The sequence below is a fragment of the Crocuta crocuta genome, unplaced genomic scaffold (genome assembly GCF_008692635.1).
Source record: "Crocuta crocuta isolate KB4526 unplaced genomic scaffold, BGI_CrCroc_1.0 scaffold229, whole genome shotgun sequence".
Classification (NCBI taxonomy): domain Eukaryota; kingdom Metazoa; phylum Chordata; class Mammalia; order Carnivora; family Hyaenidae; genus Crocuta; species Crocuta crocuta.
Window position 1 is genome coordinate 5,074,952 of NW_027536464.1, and position 10,879 is coordinate 5,085,830.

Below are 10,879 nucleotides of genomic sequence, written 5' to 3' on the forward strand. Positions count from 1 at the left end.
AGAGAGAGAGAGAGAGAGAGAGAGAGGGAGAGAGAGGGAGAGAGAGAAAGGTAATAGAAGGGTCCAAGGGTCCCCACGCAGCACTGACAGATTCCCATCTAGAAGCTATTCAGCCCGGGTCTGGAAGGATTCTGGGAGGCCATGTGCTCAGCTTAGGGTCAGGAGGCTGGACCCAGGAGCTAAGACTGAAGGCGGGGGGGTGGAGGGGGGCAGACCAAAGAAAGAGGTGGGGGTCTGAGATGAGGACAGGGCCCTAAGGCTGAGGGCTGGTGGTGGGTCATTTGGAGACAGACCCTCAGTACCTCAGGACATCCTAGCCCAGCACCTGCCCCTTTCCCCTGCTGGGCCCTGGACTCTCCTCTGCGCATCCCCTCCTTCCGGGCCAGTCCATGGGGAAGAGAGCAGTGACCAGCCTGGGGGACCTTGAGGCGCAGCGGCCGTGCCGTCTCCATGGAAGAGGCTGTGGGCTGTGCCGCCACCAGGGTTCTGCCACTTAGGAGCTGGTAGTTCCCCCCCGCCGCTGCCTGCCTGGCCCAGGGACCGTCTCCGGGGCAACGCTCTGCTCTGCCCAGCGGTCGGGCCTGACCTGGGCTGTGCAAGGGGCCCGGCCCTGCCAGTCTAGCCTGTCCATTCTCTGCAGAGTGTATGTATCAGACCCAGAGCACTCCCACCCTCTGTCACCCCCACTCTGCACAACCCCCTCAAGGGCAGGGGTGCCAGGTAACCACCCCCCTCCAAAGCCATTGTAGTCAAAGCCTTCCTGATTACCTCTGCCCTGCATGGGGCTGGGCTCAGTGCCAAGCAGCAAGGTCTGTGCGTACTTACTAGAGGTATTGAAAGGGAGGCTGCCCAAGGCCCGCCCAGGGTCAGGAGCCTACCAGAGTCATCTAGTCACTGAATACCCGCCAGGTGTTTTATAAGCACCAATTCTGCTTGGCACTGGGCTCAGTTCTGTTTGGATCTCTGCTGTTTTCTACTGGCTGTGTGCCCTTAGCTAACTCACCTTCCCTCTCTGAGCTTTCTCACCATGAAATGGGGGCAACGATACTTTCCTCATGTGGTTTTCCTGAAGGCTCCCAGGAAAACATAAATCAAAAGCACCGTAGCCATAACGCAAGACCTCTGGTAGGGTTCTCCCCAGCACTCCTTCCCTCGACCTCACACCTTCTACACATTGTACTGGGGTCACCTCACACCTTCTACACGTTGTACTAGGGTCTATGCATACCCAGATGGGCTCTGCGCCTCCCCGCTGTGGGCAGCCCTCAGCCCTTCGGGTTGGGCCGGGCTGAGCTGTGGAGAGGCCATGATGATTAGGGGGAGCCCGGGTGGTGGTGCACACGGGGGGTGGGGGTAGCTCACTAAATGGGGTCCCCCATGCATCCCATGCCTTGTTTAGCCTCTCAACTAGATCATTCACTCCAACTGGCTGCATCAGTAAGAGCTGATTCCAGCATCTTCTTGGCCTGGAGTAGGAAGAGGGTGGGTGCCTTGAGATTTGAGGCAAATACTTACGTATTCTCCCCATCTACCCTTCCTACACCCCCCAGCGACCCAGGAATCTTGCACCGAGCCCCTCTCCAGGTTCCCTTCCTTCCAGTAACACGCTGTCAGAGTGCACATATAAAGTGGAGCTGCCCTACTGGACATTTAGGGCCTTTCTACTTGAGGTTCGGTCCATGGACTAGCAGGTTGTTAGAAATGCAGAATCTCAGTCTTGGCCCCCTCCCCTTGCCAACACACATCACCGAACCAGAAACTGCATTTTAACAAGGTCCCCGGGTGCTTTGTGCAGCACACATTAAAGCTTGAGAAGCACTGATCTTGCAGACCTTGGTAAATCAACCCACCTCTCTGAGCCTCCGTTTCCTCATCTGTGGGATATGGGGTGGTTGTGAGGACTCCATTGGAAAGAGCATGGTAGGCATTTGGCTCAGTGCCTGGGCACAGTGAACGCTCTGGGACTGTCAGCCAGACCTATTCCTGCCCCACAGATAGACGTGCAGCACGGAGCAGGCAGGGCTGATGCAGACAGGGTCGAGGACTGGAACCCAGAAACTGGTCAGGGGCAGAAGCAGGAGGGGAGGGACAGGTGAGGAACTGAGGGGCGGCAGATCTGGAGAACAAAGAGTGAGGAAGGCAGGTGGGGGGTGGCGCCTGGGTGGCTCAGACTCTTGATTTCGGCTCGGGTCATGATCTCATGGTTCATGAGTTCGAACCCCACGTTGGGCTCTGCACTTACAGTGCAAAGACTGCTTGGGATTTTCTGTCTCCCTCTGTCTCTGCCCTTGCCCTGCTCATGTCTCTCTCCGCCACCCCCCGCCCCTGCCCAGCTCACTCAAAAATAAACATTTAAGAAGTGAAAGGCTTAGAACCAGGTACTCCTTGACCCCCTACCCCAAAAGAGAGGGTTAGCTTTCAAAAAAAAAAAAAGTGAGGAAGGTGTACAGGAATGGAGTGGAAGGGAAGGAGGAATTGGCGGGGGAGGGGACAGACTGGCGTTAAATCACTCATCTCTCTCACTTCTCACCTGGGGCTGAAACGAAGCTGGGACTTGGGTTGGCAGGTGACGACTGCCAGCAGTGGGTTGTGGGAACAGCTCAAGTCTTGCATCCAGATGAATTCCGCCTCTCCTACTGGCTAGTTAACTGGTTGTGTGACCTTGTGCAAGTCACATCACCTCTCTGAGCTGCGGTTTCCTGGTCTATAAAAGCCAGGTTAATTAAATCTATCCCTATCAGAGTTGCCGAGTGCATGAAATGGGTGTGTGTGTGTGTGTGGATGTAGCGTTTTGTAAATTGCAGGGTGCATGTTATGCACCGTTTTTATTTGAGGAGCCAGAAGCAGGATATTTGGGTGACAGAAGAATCACATGAGAGGAGAGCATCAGCCGCTGAATTGACTAACCTAGGGGGCACCGGAGACTTAACCCTGCCCCCCGAGGACAGTGCCCCAGGCCCCTAGTTCTTAGAACTCATCCTTCCTGCTGCCCCTAGCCCAGCCCCTCTCCCTTCTACGCCCTTTCCCTGAAGCTAGGCATTTAGGATACCTTTTCCCCAATACCGCCCGCCCAAGCCTTTTCTCCCAGCTTTTACCAGCGCGAAACGTTTCCAAGGAGAGGGGAGGGGGAGCACGAGAGTGATTGAGTGCACTGACCCCTTGCCCCCAGGGAAGGTGCTGCCTGTGATGGGTTTGACCCGGGGGCTCGTCTCTGTGGGGCGAGCCTGGCAGCGGGGCACCTGCCTCCGCCTCTCTCTTGACCCCCCGTTCCCCAGCTGCTGCGCAGCGACCCCATCGCAGCTACTGGCCGCTGGGGCTTCGACTTCCATCTCCGGGACGCCGGCGCCATCTGGTGTCCATTCTGGGGAGCTCTCCGTAACGGAAAAGAGCTTCGTTAGGCGCAACAGTAAGTGCTCATAAGCGTCCCTTGTGCTCGCCACTGGCCAGTGCTGGAGACACCAAACAAACTCACCGCTCCTGTGCAGCATAAACCTCAGTGGGGGAGAGATGTACACTGAACAAGGAAACAAACAGATAAACAAGATAATCTCCGGTCTTGGTATATACTGAGCAAACCGATGAACACCTTGATGGAGGATGTCCCTAAATGTGTGTGTGGTATATGTGCATGTGTCTGAAAAGGAGACACTTCAGCTGAGACTTAAAAGCCGCTAACCATGCCAATGGGGTGGGGGTGGGGGGCGGCATTCCAGGAGGGGGAACTAAATGCACAAAGACCAGGGAAGGAAAGGGGCTCCGTAAGTTTGAATTTGTCACCGAGATCTGGGGGTAGAGTGGCAGGAGAAGTCATACCACATGGCGATGGCTTTATTCTCTGGGAAACATTGTGGTCCAAACCAGCAAGGGACTCAGTTGGATCCCTGCACTTCACCATGGGCACTCTGGCTGCTGTGTGAGGGAATATGCCGGGAGTGAGAGGCAAGGATGGATGAAGGCAGACCAGTTAGGAGCCCATAGCGAGGTGGGAGATGCTGGTGAAAGAGGGGACACAAGATGGAAGGAAAGTGGTTGGACTGTAAGTAGATTTCAGAAGTAGAATTGCCCAGCTCAGATTCTGGATTGAACGTAGGAGTGAGAGAGAGAGAAGTGTCAGGCACTCTGACTTGAGAAATTGGATAGATGGTGGGGCCCTTAAATCAGAGGGTGGGGCACCGGATTTGGGAAGATAACAAGAGTTCTGCTATTGATACGTTAAACTGGAGGTGCCTTTTAATCATCTAAGAGAGGGTGTTAGTAGAAAAGACAGAGTTTAGGGAAGAGGCTGGGCTGCAGATTCGTTGCTGTTGGACAGAGATGTCCAGGCAGGTGGGTGGCCCTTTCACCGGACAGGGAACCTTGAGCTTCAGGAATTGTCTCAGCTTTATCTCCTCTCTTCCCGTCTCTCACCCCCCTCCCCAGGTCTATACCCGCTATGGGAAGTGTTACACCTTCAACGCGGATCCACAGAGTTCACTGCCCAGTCGGGCGGGGGGCATGGGCAGTGGCCTGGAGATCATGCTGGACATCCAGCAGGAGGAATACCTGCCCATCTGGAGAGAGACAAGTATGCAGGGAAAGGGACAGGGGCCGATCTGGGGGTCCAGCCCGGTCCTTGTGCCTGGGATGGGATTCCAAAGGTCTCTATCTCCGCTGTGCAGATGAGACATCATTTGAGGCCGGCATCCGAGTGCAGATTCATAGCCAAGAGGAGCCACCCTACATCCACCAGTTGGGCTTTGGCGTGTCCCCAGGCTTCCAAACCTTTGTGTCCTGCCAGGAACAGCGGGTGAGCACCTCCACCTGGGGCCTGGACTGGACACTGGGCAGGGTCCTTGGGCCCAGAGGGGCTGCTGACCAGACCTACCCTCTAGCAGCTCACAGCCCACCAGCCCATGCATGGACTTTGCTGAAGCTGTGGGCAGTGGAGGGCCAGGGGAGCCTTTTGGGCATGACCCCATTATGCACCCCCTCTGCAGCTGACCTATCTGCCCCAGCCCTGGGGCAACTGCCGGGCAGAGAGCGGGCTCAGGGAGCCTGAGCTGCAGGGCTACTCAGCCTACAGTGTGTCTGCCTGCCGGCTGCGCTGTGAAAAGGAGGCCGTGCTCCAGCGTTGCCATTGCCGGATGGTGCACATGCCAGGTGGGCACCCTACCCTCCCACCAGCCCTCCGTGCCACCCCGCCGGGCTCCGGAACCTCCAGGGGCAGAGTGCTGCTCATGTGCACGAGCAAGTGCATGTGTACCACAACATGTGTGCGTGTCTACACTCACGTGAGTGTATGCAGATGTGCTGGGGAGTTTATACATGTTTCTGCATATGCATATGGGGATGCACGGGTGCGTGTTTGTGGGCATGTTAATATGCATTTATGCACATGTGTGCTTATGTCCATTTGTGCTTGTGTATTTGAGGCGGTTACGTGCATGTGCTGGTAGACGTGCGTACAGATGTGTGTGTGCACGTGGGCAGTGTGCATTTGTTTGCATGATGTATGTGCGTGTACTTTTTCAGGCATGCATGCACGAGCCTGCGTATGCTCACGCATGTGCAGGAATGTGCAAGCACGTACGTCTGTGTGCATGTGTGAGCGCATGTGCGAGCACATGTGTGTGCACGCACTTGTGTGCCCGCATTTGGGGATGTCATGGGGGAGGGGGTTGAACCATAGACTCCAGGAACAATCTTCTCTCCTTCCAGGCAATGAGACCATCTGCCCGCCAAACATCTACATCGAGTGTGCTGACCACACCCTGGGTCCGTGCTGCCTTCTCCCCTCCCCTGCCTCTTCATCACCCGCCTCTTCATCCCCCTGTCCGTTCTCCTCTGCCTTGGCCCCCTTCCTCCTATTCTCTCCCTGGACTGGTTCCTCCAGGGTTGAACCTTATCCCATACCACCAGGGGGTCTGAGGCCTTTGCAGGTGTGGACACTTGGGTAAGTGGAGGCAGCTGGGTGGGGGTGGCAGAAAAATCAGGACTGGGAGTGAAGGGTTGACTTCTGTTGTGGTTCAGCCAACGAGCTCACCCTCTCTGGGGAAGCAAAATGACTTTTCTCTTGGTCTGAGGAACATGTGCTGCTATCAGTGTGGGTAAGGCAAACCCCATCTGTCCATAGGTCTCACTTGGGCTGCGATTCACTCATTCTTTCCTCCATCCATCCATCCATCCATCCATCCATCCATCCATCCATCCATCCATCCCTCCCTCCCTCTGCAGACGTTGGCGGCCTGGGCTGGTGCTGGAGGTGAGAGCAGGAACGAGAGGCTGCCCTCACAGAGCTTCCTGGCCAGCAGGGCTGTGGGCAGGCACTGCACCCGCACAGGCACAACCTTAGTCCTTGGACAGGGGAAACCCAGGGGCGTGTGGCTCCATCTGAGAAGGCAGGATGGTCCTTGGAGGAGGTGATAGATTGGTTAGCTGAGATTCGAAGGGTGTGGAAGAGTCAGCCTGGTGAAAAGAGGGGGACATGCTCTAGGCAGTGGGAACAGTTAAGTGCTAAACACTGTAGCCAGAAAGAAGTTGGGGGGGGGCGGACCACTGAAAGGTCAGTGTGGCTCAAGGGCAGAGAACAGGAGGGGCGGCAAGAGTGGAGAGGCTCTGGGAAGCCAACAATGGCTTCAGGCAAGGCAAGAATGCCATCTGATGTTATCAAGGTGACTCTGATTAGCTGTGGAGAAGGGATGGCGGAAGTTAAGACCAGAAGCAGAGCAACCAGTCAGGAGAGCACTGCAGTCATCCAGATGATGGGGCCGCTGGGAGGGAGAGACACAACAAGAAGTGGAACCAAGACCTTCTCTGTCCTGCATTCTAACTGCATGAGCCAAAGGGGCCGTGGGAGAGTGTTTAATGAAGGGGCAGACGTGTGAGCAGGCACAAGGGAACCAAAGGGATGGTAAAACTCCACAGAACTAGCAACGCCAGGAAGCCTTGAGTCGTCCACAAATTTGGGGTGTGCTGTTAGGCAATGGGGAGCCACAGCAAGTTCTAGAGAGGTATTGGAATGATACAGAGTGAATGCCATTTGCTGCGTTACAGGGTAAAGGAAGGGAGCGCCCCTGGGACTCAGGCAGAGATGTGTGGCTGTCCCAGAGGACGGGAACTGTGGCCACAAGAGGGGGAAGGAGTCTCAGCCAACCAATGACCTGGTGGTGAGGAAGCTGGGGAAAGAAATACCCTGGCATCTCTCCCCTCCTTGCTCTCTGACCCTGCTGGGGTCTCCCATTGGCCAAACCCAACCCAAAGCCAGAAGACGAAGGAGTCTGGGTAATGCATTTGGCAGACACACCTGCCTCCTGGGCACCGAGAAAGGTGGAGGAGAGTGGAGAGTGGATTTGAAGGGGGGAACAAAGAAAATCCAGCATATTAAACACAGCATTTGTTCTTCTCCCCATCTGTCCACCCATCCACCCACTCATCCATCTGCATATGTGAAAACATGCATATAATCCCATTCATCTCGCGTCCTTTCCAAGCCCCACGTGTGTCTGAGATGTCGTGTGATTGATTGGCTCTGACGGATGGGCTGTGTCCTCCTCCATCTGAGCCATGAGGACTGCTATGCCCCAAAGAGCTGGGACACAGAAAGATAAGCCTGTAGGAGGGTGCTGGGGGGTTCTGCCTTCACCCGCTTTCTTAGGTGGTCTGAAGCTGGTACAGAAAGGAACCCCGAGCCAGCCTCCCCTGGGCAGTGCCAGGGTGGTCGGCCAGTAGAGGTCCTCAGCGAGGACCTGCCTGCCTCAGGACAGCCCCTATGCCTTCTCCCTGCAGCCAGTGGGTCTCTGGGCACCCCGCCCCCCACTGCAGTTGGTGCCTCTGTGTTGCAGACTCCTTGGGTGGGGGCTCCGAGGGCCCGTGTTTCTGCCCTACTCCTTGCAACCTGACCCGCTACGGAAAAGAAATCTCCATGGTCAGGATCCCCAACAGGGGCTCAGCCCGGTACCTGGCAAGGAAGTACAACCGCAACGAAACCTACATACGGTATGTGTGCGTGCGTGCGTGCGTGCATGTGTGTGTGTTTAGTCGAGGCCACCCGCGACAGGCCTGGTCCGTGATGGAGACTGGGAGCGGGCGGCATCTTTCTTACTAATGAGTCTTCCGCTAGGAAGACCTTTCCGATCCCTTTCTTCTAATGAATCCCTACCAGTCCTCCCTCAAGTCACATCCTGTGTCCCCACCTCCAGGGAGGCCCTTCTTGATCCAAATGCCTTTCCTTTGAGCCCCCACAGCACCCTGTACCTCTCTCGGTCATTGGACTTAATGGTTGTTTTACAGCCCTCTGCTTGTGTCCCCCTTTCCCCGCCCCTCCCCCCCCCGCCCCTTTTCCCAGTAACCTGGGAGCCATTGAATGCATATTGAGTGAGTGCTGTGCTGAGGAAAGGGACAGGGTGGGCTGCAGGAGAGGCCTCTTTGAGCCTTGGGTCTGGTCCCCAGCAGTCAATCTACAAAGGCTGAACATCCTGTGGGTGCCAGGGGACCAGGGTGTGGGGCCTGTGGAGACGGAGATGATTATACCACAAGTCTCCTGCCGCAATTTGAGGCCCTGTTTGATGGTGCGGTGCTGGGTGCTGAGCCTCAGGCCTCCTCTGAGATTAACGGGCGGGGCAGGTGAAGCAGGGGAGGCATGCACAGGGCCTCTGAGGACCCTGTGACAGGAGGAGATGGGGTGGGGGAGAGGCATCCCAACTAGAGAACTGTGGGATCATACAGAGACCAGCCTGAGCAGCGGGCAGGCTGTGTGGAGAGAAGCAGATAAGAAAGAAGTCTTGAGGGGCGCCTGGGTGGCTCAGTCGGCTGAGCTTCCGACTTCGTCTCAGGTCATGATTTCACGGTTCATGTGTTGGAGGCCCGTGTTGGGCTCTGTGCTGACGGCTAGCTCAGAGCCTGGAGCCTGTTTCAGATTCTGCGTCTCCCTCTCTCTCTGACCCTCCCCTGCTCGTGCTGTCTCTCTCTGACTCTCAAAAATAAATAGAAAACATTAAAAAAAAAAAAAAAAAGAAGTCTGGATAAGAAGGTGCAGATCAAAGGCAATCTTAGAAGTCTGGAAAAAGAATTTTGGGGTGTACTGTTAGGTAATGGGGAGCCACTGAAAGTTCCAGAGAGGTATTAGGATGATACAGAGTGAATGCTGTTTGCTGCTTTACAGAAGAAGGCAGGAGGAGCTCCTTCAGGCCTAAGAGTTGTTGGTTTGTTTGTTTTAGTGTTTATTTTTGAGAGAGAGAGAGAGCATGAGAGGGGGAGGTGCAGAGAGAGAGGGGGGCAGAGGATCCGAAGCGGTCTCCGCACTGATACCAAACAGCCCCATGCGGGGCTCAAATTCATGAACTGTGAGATCATGACCTGAGTCGAAGTCGGATGCTCGACCAACTGAGCCACCCAGGCAGCCCCAGGCCCAGGAGTTTTATTTTGCTCCCCCAGCCCCTTGGCTAACCCTCAAAATATGAAACAGACATGCATCTGGGACTGTCTTCCCTCACAGCCTTTGGGAGTCTGAGGGTGGTCACCAGCTTCTTGGTGCAGGGGACCTCAGATCAGGATGGCCCAACAGGGACACCCGGCTTCCTGTCTCCACAGCGAGAACTTCTTGGTCCTCGATGTCTTTTTTGAAGCCCTGACCTCCGAGGCCATGGAGCAGCGAGCAGCCTACGGCCTGTCAGCCCTGCTGGGTGAGACGCGGCCCTGACCCCGATTCCACGGGGGCAGACGAGCCCAGCCTGGACCTCTGACCCTGCTCTTGTGCTCCCCAGGAGACCTCGGGGGACAGATGGGCCTCTTCATCGGGGCCAGCATCCTCACCCTGCTGGAGATCCTGGACTACATCTATGAGGCAAGGGATGGGGGCCTGGTGGGGGCCCCCCCAGAGGGGCGTGGAGGGTGGGGGGAGGGGCTGTGGGAAAAGCAGGGGGCAGTACGGTCTTCCCGGTGCAGCTGGCCTGGCTGCAAGCTGGGGTTCTTGGCCAGGGCCCCCTGACTGGCTGGAAGGCCTTGGAGGAAGAGGTTGGGTGGGGAGGATTGGGGAGTCCTACTGGGGGGTTGCTGGGGCAGCAAGTCCTACAAGGTGGGCCTGGTGAGGCCTGCCCTTCTCTACCACGTGTCCTGAGCCCACTGCTGTCCCCTCACCCTGAACCCCAAGGTGTCCTGGGACCGACTGAAGCGGGTGTGGCGTCGTCCTAAGACCCCCTTGCGGACCTCCACTGGGGGCATCTCCACCCTGGGGCTGCAGGAGCTCAAGGAGCAGGTGAGGGTGAGCTCTGCAGGGTGCAGCCTGTGCCCTCTCCCGGGGCGCCCGCTTGCAGGACTGAAGGCCTCAACTAAAAGAGCAGAAGGGCTGCCTGGGGTCCCCAAAGCCCTGCCCCAGGGGACCAGGGGACGGAGAGAGGGGGAGAGGCTGGCTGCATGAGGCGCGGTGTGGGCGGCGTGGGCGCAGGGCCTGCATTCTCTGAGTCCCACTGCCTCTTTACCTTGCAGAGTCCCTGCCCAAGTCGGGGCTGTGTTGAGGGAGGGGCCGCCAGTGGCCTGCTCCCCAACCACCACCACCCTCCTGGGCCCCGGGGAGGCCTCTTTGAAGACTTCGCTTGCTAGGACGGTGCTGTGTCTAAAAAGACCCAGGATTCTGGGGCCCCTCTGGGGATCCTCAGCAGTCTCCTCCTGATCCTGGCACACAAGGCCAGGGGGTGACCCAAGGGGAGGGGGGAGAGGGCGGTGCTCCCTGGGAGGGTGGGGACTCAGTTCACCAGCTCTGGTGGCAGCTGCTTTGCACAAGGGTCCTTCTTGTCCACACCCCCCGGCCACCGGACTGGCCAGGGGCCCAGGGAGGGCTGCAGGGGAGGGGCGGAAAGGAGAGAGGGAGGTGGGAGGAGGGGCCCATCCCAGTAGGGGTGGGGCC

General features: G+C 57.0%; 1 protein-coding gene across 1 annotated transcript in view; it reads left to right on the top strand.

The window, feature by feature from the left end:
* The window catches only part of ASIC4 (acid sensing ion channel subunit family member 4), a 22,587-nt gene extending 11,932 nt beyond the window's left edge, over positions 1-10,655 (top strand). The window contains exons 4-12 of the mRNA XM_077748599.1: positions 4,420-4,564; positions 4,659-4,786; positions 4,977-5,139; positions 5,698-5,754; positions 7,821-7,974; positions 9,568-9,659; positions 9,741-9,820; positions 10,127-10,231; positions 10,462-10,655. Of these exons, the coding sequence (XP_077604725.1) occupies positions 4,420-4,564; positions 4,659-4,786; positions 4,977-5,139; positions 5,698-5,754; positions 7,821-7,974; positions 9,568-9,659; positions 9,741-9,820; positions 10,127-10,231; positions 10,462-10,575 (1,038 nt within the window). The 3' untranslated portion in view covers positions 10,576-10,655. The remainder of the gene's footprint in view (positions 1-4,419; positions 4,565-4,658; positions 4,787-4,976; positions 5,140-5,697; positions 5,755-7,820; positions 7,975-9,567; positions 9,660-9,740; positions 9,821-10,126; positions 10,232-10,461) is intronic.
* Positions 10,656-10,879: the final 224 nt, after the last annotated feature.